The following is a 19,635-nucleotide window of genomic DNA, read 5'->3' as shown; positions in this document are numbered from 1 at the left end:
TACTATAGTAATAACTATAACTTATGCATGATTACATGCAACTAACCCTATAACAAACCTAATCCTAACCCTATAGTAAGTACATGTAGTTAATTAATATGACTCAGAACTTAAATGTATAATTACAGTGTAACATAGACACTTTAAAATAAAGTGTAACGAAAAAAAAGAATTAAATAACAAATGTTAAAATATATAAAAGAAAATGATAGTAAATTAGATTAAATTTAAGGGGGTTATCAAATATACTATATTTGTAAGGTATAGTAGGCTATATAAATATACTAAATATAGTTAAGGCATTGTTTTTTTCAGCTTTTTTCAGGGTTAAAATAAAGTTTTCTAATCATTTTTAAATGTCACACAACTTAAACTAATCTACATTTGTGTAAATAAAATCAAAATGTTATTACCCCAAAAACGTACGTATAACCAAAATATTATCAACCTCTATACTTTATTAAATTTGATATGCGCCGAGTTTACATCTAAAATATTGAACTGAGATAATATAATTCCTTTCTTGTTCGTGATGTTGCAAACAGTACTTAAAGACACAAAGTGTAAGCATTTGTAGTCATGAATGTTTAATCATATATAACACAAAATAAACATTCAATAACAAATCCAGATACGACATCCACATTGATATTGCTTTAAGTAAAACTAAAATAAATTAAACATCACAACTGAAATACTCAAATAATATATTTCAACTATATTAACAGTCCTGCAGAAATATAAAAATAGTTTAGAATTTAAAATAATAATCGATTAGCGAAAAAAATGCCACATTATTATAATAATAAAAAATAAAAAAACACACAAAAAACATAAATAACATCCAGTATCCAGAAATCACAATGCAAGCCTTTGAATGCAATTTTTAGCCTAGAGGTTAAAAAAAAAAAAAAAAAAAAAAAAAAAAAAAATTTTAATAATAAAGGTTTCCCAGTCATTTGGTTTGAACCACAACTAACTCAGTCGTTAACATTCAATTCAAACTCATCTGCTTATTGAGAAGGTCAAGAAAAAGGATTTTACAATTGTTTCCAACTCCAATGGGTTGTTTGTGCTGAAGGCCCAGTCAAGCTTTAAGACAGAAAAGAACAATACAAACACATGGATATGATTATTCTTTAGATTCATAGATTCATACACGTGCTTTTAAGACATTTACAAAATGAACTCAAATCAAAACCACTCTGTGTACCACTGCTGACAATCCAAAAAAACACTCTACTGACAGGTGTTTAATGTCACACAACATTAGGATAATCATTCAAATATCCCGTAAAAGGCCTTTGCGATATTGACAATAAAAACACGTACCGCTGCTCAGGTCCATCAGAGATGGCAGGATTGAGTCCTCAATCACATTATCCGTGCTTCTGGATCCTCCTGGATTTTCTATTACAACACAAACAAATCTAAAGTTACAAGTATGTATTTATTTATCAATGTCTTTCCACTACATTTCCGATGTTGTTCAATATCATTTACATCCAAATTTACCCAACACAGCTTGTCCATACGCATCAGTCAGCAAGTTGGATCCAGAACTCTTTCTTAATCTAGTGCTTGCTTTGTTGGCCTTGTTTTCATTATAGTGGTGAACAATGTTCCTCATTAGAAACAGATGCGCTGATGACAAAGACATGAAGTAGTTATTTTTCTTCATTTTGGCAAATAGTCGCTCTGCAACTTCACTATTCACTTTGCCGGCCAGCTGAGGCACGAGCGTGAGTTTCCTCAGAACATCTGTGCCGTCTTCTGAGTTGCGTTCATGAAGCACGTAATGATCGGATGAACCGGTCGCCGGGTGTCCGTGAGGATCTGTCATTTCCATTTTTTCACCTAGCCAAGGCAGGGACACTCTCAGCTGTCCACGTTTGGCAAGTTCTATGTTTGCTTGAGTTGGCTCCACCAAGAGTCCTTCAAATGGAGAGATCGGAAGCTTTTCCGGGGCCCTTAGATTGGTGTGCGTAGCAAGACTCTGCGCAGAGTCATAAATCATGACATTCGGCATATGTTGCCATGATAACAGCAAATCGGCAAAGTCTCGAGGGCTCGCAGCTTGGAGATTGCATTTTAGACTGTAGACAATTCCACAGGGGCACATGATGACTCCCCAGCTTCCTAAAAAATGGACAGAAAAAAAGAAGAGAGAAATATGACTTTAGAAAGTAACATTTAATAATAAAAAGAGGGTTAGTGACAAATTGAAAAAAGAAAAGGAAAAATCTTTTAAATATTTAAATGTATATCCTTTATTAATAATAATAATAATAATAATAATAATAATAATAATATATATATATATTTTTTTTTTTTACTTGAAAAATACACGATTTTTATAATGTTAAAAAGTATGTTTCTTTCAATTCATCAAAGAATTCTGGAATGCATCGCGATCTCCACAAAGATATTAAGCAGCAACTGCTTTCAACATTGATGATGATAAGAAATGTTTCTTGAGCATCAAATCATCATATTAGAATGATATCTAAAGGATCATGTGACACTGAAGACTGGAGTAATGGTGCTGAAAATTCAGCTTTGACCACAGGAATAAATTACATTTTAAAATGTATTAAAATAGAAATTTCTAAGTTCTTAGAAATTGCAATATTTCACAATATTACCGTTTTTATTGCATTTATGATCTTTAAACAGTAGTGTATACTTTTCAAGGTAAAAGGTATTTTTACAAATGTAATTAATTATTAATTCATAAATATTTTATGGGGAAGTATTTTTATCACCAACTTTGCCTCGTCTTTAAAATATTAAATTATTTTAGTTACAATTATGGAACTTGTTGACTTTGACAAAACTAGGGTCTGCAGGGATCCTCTCTATGGTATCATTTCCCATTGATTTTTTAAAAAATATTAGAAGCAGTCTTTTGTCATTTTCATATATTGGCAATAATTCCACAAAAACATACATTTACAGGAATGCAGTTACAACAGTAGAGTAAACAGTAATCTCACCAGAGCAATAGATTTTTTCACACGTTTGCCTGGATTTCATTTCACCGGCCAATCTAAGAAGGATATCACCGCGAGATCCGGTGGAGTCCACACCACATTCGTTGCATAAACCTCTAACCACATCATCCTATAAAAGAATATTATTTAAAAAAAATGTTCATTTGAATTTATTCAATAAAAAAGCATTAAAAGGGTTGATCCACTCATAAAGCAAACCTTCTGTTTGAAAAGTTCTTCACTGAGACTATCCTCTGTAACTGTCATTTCTACACCCTCTGACTTTGAAGCTCGAACTTTCTCAAACTCTGTGTTTAGCACAGTGTCTGACTGCCGTGTGTTCTTGCCTATCCAAGGAGCCCAAAAGTGATAATTTGGTGGAGCTGCATATGGATTGTGTCCACCATCTAAAAAAAAAAAAAAAAAAAAAAAAAATTCATAAGATGCATTCTTTTCAATATTTCACAATATAGTGTAATAAGCACTGTATGTGTATGTACTTTCAACAAGTCCTCGACAGATCATCTCTTTGGATAGTGCCTCCCAGAAGTTTTCCAGATTGACCTCCCCTTTAAAATTCTCTGGTGGTTCTTTAATGTCATTTTCTGAAAACATAACAGTATTTCACTATGACAAAAACCACACGTCCAAATAAGTATCAAATAAACAAAATGGAAGATGAAGAACATTATCATTTTTCTACCTGATAAGAGAGAAGTGCTCGGTTTGTGTACACCCAAGATCACCACCGGGGGATGATCGCCGCAGGAGGGGCATGAATACTTGTATTCATGATCTGTGAGGGCTTCAAACTGTAAATATGCATGCAGCATTGTGTCCGGAGGTGGAAACTCCACACCTGTCATGAGCTGTAAATATTCAACTGCTCTGCTCACTGAAGTATGTACCTAAGCAAAAATACAAAAAAAGAAGAAAGTTTCAAACACTTTCAACATTTGAATGTAAAAAAATAGCATACTTAAACACATTCATGGATAAGTGGCATAGATAAGAGTGTTCATGATGAAGAAAAAAAATAATTCTTAGAAATGTACTCTTTGTATCCCTTTTTTTCAGTCCCTACGTCAGTTGCGTAGCTGTCTATGGAGAGTACAGAAATCTCTCAGATTTCATCAAAAAGATTTCGTGTTCCAAAGATGAACAAAACTCATACAGGTGTGGAACGACATGAGGGAAAGTAATTAACGACAGAATTTTGGGTGAACTATCCCTTTAAGTTGCCTATTATTTCATTCATATATTATCCACATGACTTTGAATTGGCCGGAAAAAAAGTTTCAAATATTAACCAGTTTTTTTAAATATACAATTATTCTTTTTTTAAATAATAATAAAATATGATGCCAAACTACGTAATAATGTTTAATGTTAAAGAATTTCCTTCTCTTAATGAGTCTTTTATTATTATGATACAAGAACAGTTGTACCACCAAGACATTTATGACTATATTTTTGAAAGAATTAATAGACAGGACAAAAAAAAGAGCATCATATGAAGATTACCTGTAGAAGGTTCCTGAAGGTTAAGCACAAAGGTATGTCAAGGATGATGTGATCATTGAAGTTATGGAGGCCGTCTTTCCACTCTTGGTAACGATAAAATATCCCACACAGCGGGCACTGCTTACAGTAGGTGGCAACATCTAGCAATTAAAACAAATATCACATTACAGGACAATGTAGCTATAGAATAGAGCACAAGCATAAGGACAATATAGCCTACCTTCAATAATGCACCAATTGGTCAGTATTTTGGCAGTCTGTGTAATTAGCATAGGATCACTGAGAGGGACTTCGCCTGGACATCCCTGACATAAAGTTTCATTCGGACAAAGGTTTCGTGGGTAATCCTTGCGTGCCGATGGTATGCGCATATCTTCTGGAAGAACAGCAGGAATCTTTTTGATCTGAAGAATGTAATTCACCATATACTCCAGTCCCAGACCTTTCGGGGGATACACATGAATGTCGTCTGTGACGCCGTCCTCTTCTGAATGTGGCGTGTTGTGTGGTGATCCATCAGTACTCAATAGCTCACGGTGCGTTTGAAATAGATGCCATTTGGCAACATACTTGTGCAGACATGAGCGTCGCACTTTAGTACAGGGACAGTGCCACGTGTTCATTTGGGTGTTGTAAACAACCATGACACGGCCCAAACAACTATAGGAGGACACACTGGGCTCAAAAACCGAAATAAACATTTTTGTCGTTGAGACACCAATCGAGGTGTGAACGGAAAGTGGTACGTGGCTACTATTGGCGAGCTGTTGCAGAACAAGGCATTCTTTTTTCTTTTTCTCGCTGAACAATTTTCCTCTCACTATCGCCGTTAAAACTTCTTCCTTGAGCGAGACTGGTTCAGCCGAAGACTTGCAAAAGCTCGCTGCACTGATATGCACGCACTGGTACGATGTGATACCACTCCTCTGCGCGATATCTAGGTTAACCTGGCACTCTTTCGATTCGCAGAGAATTCTGTGGTTTTCTCCCATTGTCTTGTACTGTACGTGAAGCGGGACGCTGTGGCCTTTTACAATTTTAAGAACTGTAAATATCCCGTTTGTCTCGTCTATACACTCGCTTGTAAGCTGGAATGTGTCACCAATGTCTAGTTCTGACTGATCGGAGTGTTTCCGTTCAATATGTTTTTGTAGATTGGTTTTATTGATGAGGATACTGCACATTGGGCATCTTTTTTTAATAACAGGCCGCACACGAATCTTGCATGTACTGGTGGGTGACGATCCATCTTTGATCCCCAAAGCAGTCATGTCTACAGTGGTGGCTGAGGGTCCATCTTTGATCCCTAAAGCAGTAACGTCTGTACTGGTGGTTGAGGGTCCATCTTTGATCCCTAAAGCAGTAACGTCTGTACTGGTGGTTGAGGGTCCATCTTTGATCCCTAAAGCAGTAACGTCTGTACTGGTGGTTGACAGTGTGTACATGAATGCAGGAACGGTCCCTGTTGTATTGATGATTGGCGGTGTGTTTATGATTGTAGGAACAGTCCCTGTTGTACTGATGATTGACTGTGTGTTTATGATTGATGGAGCGGTTACTGCCGAACTGGTGCTTGACACCATTTTTGTGGCTGATTCTGAATGTAGCTTATGTTTACAGACTAGTAAATGGTTTTTAAAATCAGGTTTCCTTATAATTGTTGTTGAACAGTATATACAGTGGAAATGTAGGGTTGGTCTACAGCCCAGTCCACACCTGTGAAAATTGAAGTCTAAAAAAAGAAAGAAGATATATGTATATTAGTAAAATATTGAGATACAATATATTTATGCTACTTGTATACACTGATGAGCAAAAACATTATGACCAGTCACAGGTAAAGCGAATATGATCATCTCCTAACAAGGCCACATACTAAGGTCTGGGTAGAATAGATAGTAAGCAAACAATCAGTTTTAATAATCAATGTGATGGATGCAGTTGACTTTGACAAGTGGCAAATTCAAATTCAAAATATCTCTGAAACGGCAAGGCTTGTGGGTTGATCCCAGTCAGCAGTGGTGAGAATTTATTAACAGAGTCCGAGGAGGGACAAACCGGCAACATGGTGTTGGGTGCCCAAGGCTCATCGATGAACGATGGCAACGAATGCTATTCCGTCTGGTCCAAGCCAACAGAAGGTCTACTGAGGCACAAGTCGCACACAGTTTTAATGATGTTTTAGGTGGAATGTGTCACAACACACAGTAACTCACACTCTGCTGCGTATGGAGCTGTGACCACTCAGAGTGCCTATGTTGACCCCTGTCCACCGTTGAAAGCGCCTACAATGGGCATGCGAGCGTTGGATCTGGACCTTGGAGCAGTGGAAGAATGTCACCTTGTATGATGAGTCTCGTTTTCTTTTATATCACGTGGACGGTCGTGTGCACCGTTTAACTGGGGAAACTACGGCACCAAGATGTACTGTGGGATGATGACAAGCCAGTGGAGGGAGTGTGATGCTCTGGGCAATGTTCTGCTGGGAAACCCTGGGTCCGGCCATTCATGTGGATGTATATTTGACAAGTGCCACATACCTAAACATTGTTGCAGACCAGGTACAGCCCTTCATGACACTGGTGTTCCCTGGTGGAAGTGGCCTCTTTCAGCAGGATAATAGACCCTGACACACTGTTCAGGAATGGTTTGAGGAACATGATGAAGAGTTCAAGGTGTTGACCTGGCCTCCAAATTCCCCAGATCACAATCCAATCAAGCATCTGTGGGATGTGCTGGACCAACAAGTTTGATCCATGCAACCTACAGGACTTGAAGAATCTGCTACTAATGCCTTGGTGCCAGATACTACAGAACACCTTCAGTGGTTTTGTAGAGTCCATGCCTTGATGGGTTGGGGCTGTTTTAGCAGTACATGGAGGACAAACAGCATATTAGGCAGGTGGTCATAATGTTTTGGATCATCTGTGTATACACATACTACACACAATATATGCACACTATACGCTATATACTTATACCTCCATGGACAACTGCTTTTTTAGAGTGGATTTTCAGATGTAATTTGAGTTTGTCCAGTCTGCTGGGCTTAAACACACTGGCCATACAAAAGGGACAATGAAAATTGTTGCAGCATTTTGTGCATCTCTGCAACTGAGGGAATGTTTGACCTCTCTGAATTGAAATATGTCTCTGCGAAAAAAAAAAAAAAAAAAAAAACACAGTTAAGAAGACTACATATTTATTTAACCACACACTGCATAGAGTGCGACATAAATGGATTGTTCACCCAAAAATGAAAATTTTGTCTATTTACTTGGCAATAGACGTTCCAAACCCATTAGACTTTCATTCATTTTCGAAACACAAATTAAGATATTTTTTATGCGATTTCTGTTCCATCATTGAAACCAAAATTTTTACACTTCAAAAAAAGACATTGTAAAAGTAATCCATGTGAATTGAATATCAAGAGAAACAATCTCTTTATATGATGAACAGATTTAACTGTGGCAGTTATTCATAAACATTGATCAACTCACATATATGCAAGAACTTCAATGGTTCATGAGGAAGTTAAAACATGCTTCTGACATATTAGATTAGATTAGATTAGATTCAACTTTATGCCAGAACCAACCTCATTGGTTCTTTAGCACATGCATATTTGATGTGCTCTTTAACACACATGGTCTATGTATGTGTGTTGATCAATATATGTGAATAAATCATAAATGAATCTGTTCATCATATAAAGCGACTTTTACAATCTCTTTATGAACTTTTTGAAGCATCAAAGTTTTGGAGGAATTAATGGAATGCATGGAGGGACAAAAAACTCTCAGGTTTCATAAGACATCTTAATTTGAGTTTCAAAGAACGAACAAACGAACGAATATGTTTGGAATGACATGAGGGTGAGTAAATCATGACACCATTTTTGGGTGAAGACCCTCTGCTACACCGGACATAGGTGTAGTGTGTAGACTAAGGAAAATAAGATTCAAAATTCACCGTTTTATTTATTTAATTTGCAGAACTTTATACACACACACCACGCGCACACACACACACACACACAGAGAGAGAGAGGTCCGTGCATTTGCATAGAAAGCGATAGGGAGAATGCAGAACGCAATTCGGAATCAAGAAGCTTTGGAGAATACATTTTACTTCAGGAATTGCGACAGAGAGTTTGTAACGATACAAGTAAATGTAACCAAGAATAATTTACTTCCGTAGTTTTGCACTGGTCGCGTTCACATCAACATGGCACTGCAGACTCCAGACCGCCTTTTTAAGCGGAAGCCAAGCGTGCACCAAAAGTGCTATTGTTAAGCGATCATGTTAAAACAAATAAAACATTACAAAGACACCAACTTACCGAGCACCCCTCCATAATTATTTGCTATTAGCTCTGTTGTAAAACTCTGTCCGGAGACCGCTGGCCTAGTACTGCTGTTCTGAAATTGCTGTGGCATATGGCTGCAGTATCTCGTCGTTTCCGGTGTCGTCATCGTCAGAGGCGCTGGCCTGGCTGCTTGGCAACCAGGATCAACAAGAGATAGGCAACCAGAATCAATAGAGATAGGCTAGGCTAACGTTATACAGGTAAGATTTTAAATGTTACATAGTATGTCTTCTTGAATGTGTCGAGTGCTTAATGATGAAAATGTTTGAAAAATGTTCGTCATTAATTGAATTGTATAACTTTAGACGTGTCCTTTGTGAAAAAGAAGTGTGCTTAATTGTATTGAATGTCTGTGCACTTGCAGTGTAACGTTACTTAAAAATACAAAATATATATATATTTTTTTTTAAACTGTACTTGCAGATAATATAATGTTAATGAAATAAAATGTGTACTTAAAGAGAGTACACTTTCATTACGGTTTCTTATCTTAAATACACTTTTAAAAAGTGCACTGTTTTTCATTCAAGCAGGCCTAACGTTACATGCAAAATCATTGTTTTTAATAATCTTTTGTCATGCTTATTTTTATGTTGACTAACATAAGCACATGCAAATTACTTAATTATAATTTTAACTGTAGTGTGTTTATTTGATATTAAATGTACTAAATTGCAACTTCATTATTACAAATGTGTAGGCTAATTACACATTTAAATACATGACATTTAAATTTGAATAGAAATTATAAGGGAGGTGTGCATTCACTGATCAAGTCATATATATATCAGTGTGTGCATTAACATTTTTTAATTCATAACATAGGCCTAGAGGTAATGAACCTCTGTGATGGAGAGCCCCCTGGTGGCTCTTAAGGGCACTCCAGCTGGTGATCGTGACAACCATTTTGACAACTCCATGTGACAAAATACTGCATTTTTGTTGTGCTGTTGTTCTCCTTCTGCCCCCAGTTATTTTAATTTATTTTTACCAGAGAAGTGAAGACCATGCGTCGCTCAGCTGCCAAATCTCGGGTCGATAAAAGCCACACAGATTCTGGCTCAGTTAATGCTGCTCCTCCACCACACTCGGTCCAGCCCGTCGAGACCGTGGACATTGTGCCGGGCCTCCTGACCGAGTCCACCTGGACCAGCATGCTCACCAAGGAGGAGGGGGAGGAGGTGGTGGTGGACATCATAGCAGAACTAATGGACAGACTGATGGACCGATGTTGTCAGGTGTATTTAAAAAGACAGGTGAGCTGAAACTTCATGTAATTATTGTTAATATGTCTATAGGATTTGCTTTGCAAACATTCATTTCATATACTTGTATGCTATAGTTTTGGGATAGGTTATGCCATGTTAAATATAAGTTATAGAGTGTACAATATGTGATCATTCAGTCAAGCATTTCTGTTTTAGTATCAATGAGATACTATTACAGTTTTTATTAATATTTTAAATTGGTTTTTATATACAGTATATATTTTTTAATTGCATGTTTTTATCATTTTATTATTATTATTATTATTATTATTATTTTAAATGTGTATAGGCTTGTTTTCATTTATTTTTATTTTAGTTTTAGTTATTACATCAAGTACATCAAGTTAAACCAAATAAAAGACAAATTTTGTCTTGGCAAGCTAAAATGAAATCAGTTAACGTTTTTTTTTTGTTTTTTTAAATGATATAATTTTTTTTATTTTTTTAACTATAACAACCCTGCAATAGACCAGGGAAGCACCATATTTAATTTTAAGCACAATAAAAAAAAAATTCCCAGGAATGAAAACAAGGCTAAATCAAGGAACTGTTGTAAGAGCTTTGTCTTATATATTCCTACTCTATACTTTTATTTACTGCATTTGGATTTTGTTTTGCATTGACATGTGTTACAAAAACTGTTACTGTTTAAAAAATGTTTTATATATAAAAAAAAAAAAGAATGAAAACGACGCTGTGAGGAATAAAACTTCAGTGTGTTCAATGGTGTTATTTAGCAACCTACTAATCGTTCAGCTGGCGAAAAACATTTCTTTCAATAAACATAATTCCATAAAACAGCTTTGATAGCTGTGAGTTTTGAAACTTACATGTGATCTAGGACCTTTGGTGCATGCCATTTTAAAGAAAGTCTGTCCCTCACATCCTCGTTTTCATCTGCGTGAAGTTCAATATGTCACCTACCCTGATTAAAGTCTGTATGCTTACTGTATATAAATAGCTTACTTGCAATGAAAAAGTTTTGTGATGCATTCATCTTATACACAAACTTCCTACCCTCCAGTTGATACCCTTCTCGGTTTGGTGGGCGCGAAATAACCTGGTTGAGACGATAGAATGTCTTCTCCTGATGAGAGATGAGGAGGTTGATCCAGAACATGAACCCTTTTGTCAAGAGGACCCAGAACCAGGACCTTGTGCTATTGATGCTTGGGCTGAGGGATGTGTGCCTGTGTTGCATTCTGCTCAGCAATAGCATACTGCTTTACTGCACGTAAGAAAAGGTGGGGTGTGGGCTTTTCGGGGTTGGGGCAGTGAAAATTGCCATTCAAAACAGCCTGAATTGAAAACACTGGTGGACATCTTACTCAAAATCCTACTCACAAATTGCCCTTTGTAAACCTAGACATAAAATATTTATATGTATAATAATATGCAATAATTAGTCATTTTTAATGTCTCTTGTGCTCTCTACTATTTGATCTAAAATTTGATTTTTTTTTTTTTTTTTTTATGTTCATGTGACATTGAAGACTGAAGTAATGATGCTGACATTTCTTTTACTGTATTTTTGATCAAATGAATCCAGCCTTTGTGACCATACATAAAAATAAAATCTTCATAATTCCAAACTTTTGACTGTATGGGAGTGAGAACGTAATTAAAAGAACAAACTTAAAAAGGTTCTAGTATTAGATACTGACTACATAATGTCTTAACAGAACTACGCCACCTTCAACCTGCTATGGCTCAAGATGGCACTAATGATGTTCGACTCCGCCAGTCGGAGATCACTAAAATTAATGTTAAAGAGGTGTGTAAACTCGCAAGTACGATGTTAGGCACTGTAATTTGCTCTGGCCCCCTTCCTGTTCGCAGGAGTGATGAGATATTTAGTAGATTGTCCTCCCTCAATGGCTGGCTGTCTAAGTGATGTCCACAAAATTATATAGAATTCATAGACAATTGGAAAAGTTTTTGGGGCAGACCTGACCTGTTAAAAAGAGATGGTATTCATCCCTCCTGGGATGGTGCTGCTCTTCTCTCTAGTAATATGGTGCATAGTCTTAGAGCTCAAACATGATTTGGGGTTCAGGTCAGGAAGGAAAATTCATATTTTCAGAATTACTAAGAGGTCTAGTTTCAAATATAATTCTTTTGAAGTGTTGGTGCTTAATATAGCAATATATAGTGTAAATGATAAATCACCTTTGAGATTTGTGCTGACTACTGTATACAGGCCACCAGGATACCATACAGACTTTATCAAAGAATTTGCTGGCTTTCTATCAGAGTTAGTACTGGCTGCAGATAAAGTCCTAATTGTTGGTGATTTTAATATACATGTGGATAACGAAAAAGATGCATTGGGATTGGCAGTTCAATACATTCTTAACTCCATTGGAGTTAGACAACACGTGTCAGGACCTACTCATTGTCGTACGGAATCAATGTTGATGCTGTTGAAATTCTCATTTCTCAATCTTTTTCTCTGAAAGTCTGTTAAAAGAGTTTAAAAAGTCAAAAAAGAAAGGAAATGAGTCAACAGCAGAGTAGGCGTTGTGTTCCTTCATGCTCCCGTCCTATGTCTGAGCTGGACACACACGATTACTGCTTTGTTTGTTTGGGGGAGGAGCACGCGGTTCTGGCATTAGAGAAAGGCGAGTGCGAGCATTGTGAACTGTTCACAGTGAACATGCTGCATTCTGGTCTGAACTATTTCCAGACCGCACCCACATTACCATCGTGGGGCTCCCACATGGATCTGTGTGATGAGCAAGATATTTGCTCATCTGAAGCTATAACATCTGGCCGTCCCTTTCGCTTGCTGTATCACCGGATCCACACGTTTCTTCACATGAGCACTCCGGTGCGCTTCAGCTATCTCTCGCCTGCTACAGCATCTTCCATCAAGAGACCTACCCTCCCCACGAAGCCATGTAAAATAACATCAACGCTCGTGGGAAAAGCTTATCAAGCTGCAGGTCTTATCAAGCTGCTTATCAACGCTGCACACTATGGCAGTGTTACAGGCGTACCAGGCTGACCTACTGAAGGACTTGAGTGCGGGCAGCACTATAGACGAGGAGTCTTTCTTGGAGCTGCGGAGAGCCACAGATCTGTCTCTCCATGCGACCAAGCAAACGGCCCGTGCCATCGGCCGTTCGATGTCTGCTTTGGTCAGCACGGAGAGGCACCTGTGGCTGAATCTGACAGGAATAAAAGATAAAGACCGGGTGTTCCTGTTAGATTCCCCAGTTTCACCCTCTGGCCTGTTTGGCGACTCTGTCAACACAGTCGTCAGCAGGTTCAGAGAGGTTAAGAAACACGAGGAAGCATTTGTACAGTTTCTTCCTCGCCGCACTCAAGGGGAGAGGCCATCGGCCACCCAACCTCTCCCCGGTCCTTCAAAAACCCGGGAGGTGAAGAAGCAGAGCGTGGCAAGTCGCGCTCCCCCTCAGAAAGATTGGGGACAGGCTCGTCGCGCTCAGCAACCTCCCAGGCCAGACCTCAGGATTATCTTCAATAAAAAGAGGAAGTCCTGATGGTCTGGCGCCCAGTCTGGTGGGGGTAGCCCCCCGCGGGACGAGGCGCGTACAACATCTGACCACCCCTCCTCGTTACCCCCACGAAACCTCTCCACCTCCGCCGCCTCTGGTGCTTCGGGGGGCAGCGGTTTCCAGCGAAATGTTAGATGTTCCGTTGCCTCCTACTGTCATCCAGGACACGGAACATCTAACACCCCCTCAAAAGGAAGTGTTAAAATTGATACCACTCTCAGAGAGTCTGGCAGCGTGGAACCTTCCGCCAGGCATTTCTGCGTGGGTATTAAGCACAGTACAGCTAGGATACAGAATCCAATTTATTCGTCGTCCTCCGTGTTTCAACGGCGTGGTCTACACTTCTGTGAGACCGGAGCTGATGCATGTACTGTCACAAGAGCTACAAACTCTTCTGAGCAAAGAGGCCATAGAACATGTTCCTCTTCCAGAGAGAGAGTCGGGCTGTTACAGCAGATACTTCCTGGTTCCCAAGAAGGATGGGGGGTTGCGTCCAATCTTAGATCTTCGAGGCTTAAACCGTACAGTCAAAGCGCTCAAGTTCAAGATGTTAACCATCAAGACGGTCGTGTCGCAAATTCAACATCACGATTGGTTTGTCACGATCGATCTGAAGGACGCATATTTTCACATAGAAATATTGCCACAACACAGGAAGTTCCTGAGGTTCGCTTTCGGGGGCGAATCGTACCAATTTCTGGTTCTTCCATTCGGCCTAGCCTTGTCACCCCGCACATACACAAAATGCATGGATGCAGCACTGGCTCCATTACGACTCGCATTCGCATTTGCATTTTGAATTACATCGACGATTGGTTAATACTAGCACAATCGCAAGAGATGGCGCTTCAACATAGAGACATCGTCAGGGCTCGAAATTAACTTTTTTATTTGGTAGCACTGGTGCTCCCAACTTTAAAAAGTTAGGAGCACCAACAAAAACTTAGGAGCACCCACCAAAAATTAAAGAGCACCACAACTACAAATTATATATTAACAGATTTATTTAAAAACAACACCAACAATCACTGGGGCTTTAAACATCCTGAGGCCAGGATTTAAAATTTGGTCTTCTGGCTCTCTGTCCCTCCTCCATCCATCTCTTCACTGAGGCTGAGGCATCGAACGCCTCCAAAGGAGGGCCCTCAACGCTGATTCGTATCAGATCTTCTACTGTTTTAGGGTGTAATGAAGATCTAATGTCTGACTTGATCCGCTTCTGTACAGAGAACCCTCTCTCACACTGTGCCGAAGACACAGGAAGGATGAGCATAATCCTTACCAGATGAAGGATATTCTGAAACAAAAATCATTTAAATTTCATTGTCAGGGTAGAAGCATTCAGCGACAGCATAAAATAATGCAATCTATATAACAATCTAAAATATATTGATCATCAAACTACTTAGACATTATATTACATGGCCTACCTGTAAATCTGAACAATAGGGTTCCTTGGTCAGAAGGACTTCCCATAACCCGTGGTAGCTCTTGTCTTTGAAGGACATGAACACCAGAGTTTTCAAGGCCTGAAACTCCTCCTCAGCAAGGGCAAAGTCACAGCCATTCCTTAATTAGATACAATCCAACTGTAACTGGTTGGCTCTCAAATGATTAAAGCTTTTAACAAAAAGCGATCAAAAGTCTATATTTTCATTATTACCCATGAATTACCTTTCCAGTACAACTTTAAAATGGTCCAATAAGAAGTGGACCTCCTCAATTCCATAGTCAACCAACTCCTCCACTGTCTCTGGCCAAACATCATGGTTGAACACCTGAAAGCATTGGACCGCCTTGGTTGCTGCAGTGTCTGTTCCATGTCCCTCCTGACCTAAAGTAGACGTAAAAAGATATTTCTATAATAATTATAATTTGTTTTTGTTTTTTATTACTAAAGTGCAAACTGAGTGGAATAAGGTTAGTAAATGGCCTTTAGTTTTTTTTAAAGATAGTGATTTATTTTAGTGCAGGTCATCAAAAGTTTGTAATTTACATATAATGTCCTGATCTTAATAACATACAAAGTAGGCTGCTGAACCGGAGACGGAGCTGTTAAACAATTGCATCAACAGTGGTCTCTATCTGCTTCTGCAGTCTGGGAGCAGTCTGACTGATTGGTCCATCCGTAGCCATATTCCCTGCCTCTCCTTTCCTCAAAGGAACTCCCTTGACAATTGAGAATGAGCAATGTACATTACAAATTAATTAAATTATTATTATTAATGAAATTATTCTAAATTCTGTTAGATTAAATTTTTTATATAATTACACTACACTACAAACATTATTTAATGAGTTCATGTTTTAGCCCCCACAAGACACCTACATTCACTGCACACATTCATTAATGTGCAACTGGATTTCCATGTGCAACTGGATTTCCATGTGCAACTGGATTTCCATGTGCAACTGGATTTTCCATGTGCAACTGGATTTTGGACTTCTTGACCAACAGACCCCAGAATGTTCGATCAGGCTCCAACTGCTCCACATCCATCATACTCAACACTGGTGTACCACAGGGCTGTGTGCTAAGCCCGTTCCTCTACTCCCTCTTCACCTCCGACTGCAAGCCTGTGTACGGATCTAATTCCATCGTCAAGTTTGCGGACGACACTACGGTGATTGGTCTCATCAGCAACAACGATGAGACTGCCTATAGGGAGGAGATCAAGCACCTGGCCACATGGTGCACCGAAAATAACCAGCTCCTCAACACCACCAAAACGAAGGAGCTCATCGTGGACTTCAGGAAAGTGTCAAGAGGCACACACGACACCATCCACATCAATGGAATGGCTGTTGAGCGTGTCTCCAGTTTCAAGTTCCTGGGGGTCCACATCTCGGCGGACATGACCTGGACAACCAACACCTCCAGCCTGGTCAAGAAGGCTCACCAGCGCCTTTTCTTCCTGAGGACACTGAGGAAGAATCAGCTTTCCTCCACTATCCTGGTGAACTTCTATCGCTGTGCAATAGAAAGCATCCTGGCCAACTGTGCTACAGTGTGGTATGGGAGCTGTTCTGTTGCAGAGCGCAAGGCACTGCAGCGGGTGGTGAAAACCGCCCAGCGCATCACTGGGACTCCACTACCTGCCATCGAGCACATCCAGAGGAAACGCTGTCTGCATCGAGCTCGCAGCATCCTTAAGGACTCCTCTCACCCAGCCCACAGACTGTTTTCTCTCCTGCCCTCCGGCAGGCGTTTCAGGTGCCTCCGGACCAGGACCAGCAGACTAAAGAACAGTTTTTTCCCCAGAGCTGTCTCTTTATTAAACTCTAACCCTCATTGATCCCACTCCCCTCATATACTGATTGACTCTCCTCTCCCTCCTCACACCTGCCTCCATTTTGTTATTTGCAATACTATAATGTTCATTTGCACTGCTGACTGTTATTACAGTAACAACTGTTTACATATGCATCTTGCACTACTACCTTGACTGGAATATGCTCAATTTGCACTGCCGACTATTTATTTACAGTACCGACTGTTTATATATACATTGCAATATCGTACCTTAACTGTAATATGCAATTACTTTCCACTGCACTTTCACTCGGATAGCTTCTGTCCAAACTTTATTTGCACTACTTTAAATCCATTGTTATACTGCTCATTAGCCTAACTTATACATATATCTATTTGTTAAATTCTGTTTATAGTAATAGCCATCTGTATATTATGCTCACATTCTGTTTATAGTAACAGCCATCTGTATATATATTCATAGTACATATCTATCTGTAAAATTCTGTTTATAGTAACAGCCATCTGTATATTATATTCAGTACATATCTATCTGTAAACATTCTGTTTATAGTAATAGCCATCTGTATATTATTATATTCAGTACATATCTAGCTGTAAACTCTGTTCACAGTAATAGTTATCTGTATATTATATTCATAGGACAATCTATCTGTAAATTTTTGTTTATAATAGTATTCAACTCTATATTTATTCAGTACATATCCATGTTCTGCACTTATGGAACCACTGTATATCCTGCACTTGCTGCTATTGCACTTCTGGTTAGACCTAAACTGCATTTCGTTGCCTTGTACCTGTACTTGTGTAATGACAATAAAGTTGAATCTAATCTAATCTAATCTAATCTAATATTAAAATGGTCAGTAAGGCTTTTCTGTATGAACATCAATTGAATGCTTTCAAAAAGGATTATAAGGGTTGTACCCGAAACATAAATTGAGGCCTCTTTTCCTGCTCCTGCTCCCTATTAGCATCTCTCTGCCTTTTCATGGCTGCATGGAAGGAAGCTAGCCTGCCACTTGGACTTGGCCTCAGAGCCATTGCCTCAATGTTGATGATCAGGTTCCTCAAGCTGCTGACTGCCTGTTAATGTGATTCCATCTAGACATAACTTTGTTGTACTCTTAACATGGCAAAGTATGTCAAAATAATGATGATTTATTATTTGACCACTAATTAAAGCTTACCTGGGGGAGGATCACATCATTTCTTTGCAGTAATAGGCTGTATTTACTGATGGCAGAAAACAAATCTGCCAAGAAATGGCAGAATGCCAGGAATGAGCCATCCTCCATGGTCTCTTTGACCTGCATAGAAGAACACAGCACATTTATACCCTCCCCTCCCATTAACTCACTGTACAGGGGCAATATCCACATTTCCACCTATAGTTTACACTGACATGCTTTGCTCGGCCAGCTATATCCGCATTCGTTGATGATGCAGCCAGGTGGTCCATATGAGCATATACAGCTGTGTACTGCCCAGCATCTTCCAGGGTCCCCTCCTTCCCTTGCTTCAGAAGCACATCCAGTGCCCTGGATACATGTGGTAACCATCGTGTCCCCTTGACTCCACTTGGATTGTTCACCGACACATCCAGTTCAACTCCAAGGCATTTTAACTCCCTTCTGGATTTTGAACTGAAGTGGTAAGTCTTCCAAATTAAGTGGAGCAGGTTGTACACATTGCCTACCCAAGGTGAATCCTTCTGGGCAGACAATAGGGCAAGCTCCAATCTATAATAGTGATAGTGAACAAATCTGACATTCCAGTTTGCAATCAAGACAGAGAGCCTTAGCTTTTTGTTTATTTATTTTTTATCAGAGTTAATGACCATTATCAGCTCACCTATGAGGCATGCAGTGAAATGGGATGATGTGCTTTCCCGCCTCCTCTTGGAGTTTTGTTGATACTCCTCCCTTCCTCCCAAGATTCACGGCTGCACCATCAGCTCCCATGGCCACTGTCTTCTGGAGCCAGTCCTGGCATGACTCTCCAAGACCAGCAAATGCTGACTTGGCGGCTGCATAGATTCCTAAAAGAATTCCAATTAGTTTAAATACTGTTACAGTTCTTTAAACAGCGTTAATAATTTATCAATTACATTTAATGAATATATCCAATTACTAGAACAAAGATTGCAATATAATTCCTAAACAACAACTTTTCGCCTATTAAACATGTCTATTAAACCTTTGACAAAAATCACTGAGTATATTCAACTACACAGTAATTGTTTCTGTGTTACAAATATAATTATTATCACAGAAGAACTTGAATTGGAACTAGAATTATAGATTGGATATAAACACTGACGTCTACAGAAGCTATCAAAATAGAGAAAAGCACCTTTTGAAAGTAACATGGAGCTTTTAAATAACTGTTGTATCATTACATTGTTACACCACTAGGTGGCGACAAGTGACTTAAATGTATTTGTTATTGAATCATTCATTCAAGAGATTCGTAAAAAAATGCTGATTGATCCATTAATGAAACAAGAAAAGTATTTATTATGATATTAATCATATATTGCTATATAATTCTAAATAAGCTATGTATTAATAAACATTAAAAAAAAATCCTCACCATCAGCATTGGCGTGTTCCACCTCAACATGTCCGACAAGGATGTTCGTCGGCTTTCCATCAAGCAGGACGCGGACATACACGATCTC

The 19,635-nt window shown here is 38.8% G+C and overlaps 2 protein-coding genes across 4 annotated transcripts; one reads left to right on the top strand and one right to left on the bottom strand.

Annotated features, from left to right (window-relative positions):
• Positions 1–352: 352 nt before the first annotated feature.
• LOC311304728 (uncharacterized protein) lies at positions 353–8,997 on the bottom strand. 2 transcript variants are annotated; one of them, XR_014629943.1, is made up of 11 exons: positions 8,863–8,997; positions 7,499–7,670; positions 4,738–6,249; positions 4,518–4,657; positions 3,697–3,901; positions 3,494–3,598; positions 3,213–3,400; positions 2,997–3,123; positions 1,504–2,139; positions 1,333–1,410; positions 353–1,092 (listed from the first exon to the last, which is right to left on the bottom strand). XR_014629943.1 is itself a non-coding variant. In XM_084431941.1 (11 exons), the coding sequence occupies exons 1-11, from the start codon at positions 8,875–8,877 to the stop codon at positions 1,088–1,090; spliced, it is 3,171 nt and encodes a 1,056-aa protein (XP_084288067.1). In that variant the 5' UTR covers positions 8,878–8,997; the 3' UTR covers positions 355–1,087. The 2 variants fall into 2 exon arrangements, 1 of the variants encoding a protein (XP_084288067.1); XM_084431941.1 differs by having other exon boundaries at positions 355–1,092; positions 1,516–2,139.
• Positions 8,321–12,034, top strand: c20h2orf81 (chromosome 20 C2orf81 homolog). 2 transcript variants are annotated; one of them, XM_084431943.1, is made up of 3 exons: positions 8,321–8,395; positions 9,884–10,145; positions 11,182–12,034. In XM_084431943.1, the coding sequence occupies exons 2-3, from the start codon at positions 9,897–9,899 to the stop codon at positions 11,371–11,373; spliced, it is 441 nt and encodes a 146-aa protein (XP_084288069.1). In that variant the 5' UTR covers positions 8,321–8,395; positions 9,884–9,896; the 3' UTR covers positions 11,374–12,034. The 2 variants fall into 2 exon arrangements, with proteins under 2 accessions (XP_084288069.1, XP_084288068.1); XM_084431942.1 differs by lacking the exon at positions 8,321–8,395 and adding an exon at positions 9,014–9,089.
• Positions 12,035–19,635: the final 7,601 nt, after the last annotated feature.

Source organism: Rutilus rutilus, assembly GCF_951802725.1.
Source record: "Rutilus rutilus genome assembly, chromosome: 15".
Classification (NCBI taxonomy): Eukaryota; Metazoa; Chordata; class Actinopteri; order Cypriniformes; family Leuciscidae; genus Rutilus; species Rutilus rutilus.
Note: the sequence above shows the minus strand (reverse complement) of the source record. Positions and strands in the feature narration are given on the sequence as shown.

Coding starts and splice junctions, on each gene's coding strand:
- LOC311304728 (XM_084431941.1), bottom strand. Junction 3,401..3,493: donor CTGTCGAGGACTTGTTGAAA/GTACATACACAT, acceptor TTTTTTTTTTAG/ATGGTGGACACAATCCATAT. Junction 1,411..1,515: donor GTATGGACAAGCTGTGTTGG/GTAAATTTGGAT, acceptor GTGTTGTAATAG/AAAATCCAGGAGGATCCAGA.
- c20h2orf81 (XM_084431943.1), top strand. CDS start 9,897: ATGCGTCGCTCAGCTGCCAAATCTCGGGTCGATAAAAGCCACACAGAT. Junction 10,146..11,181: donor AGGTGTATTTAAAAAGACAG/GTGAGCTGAAAC, acceptor CCTACCCTCCAG/TTGATACCCTTCTCGGTTTG.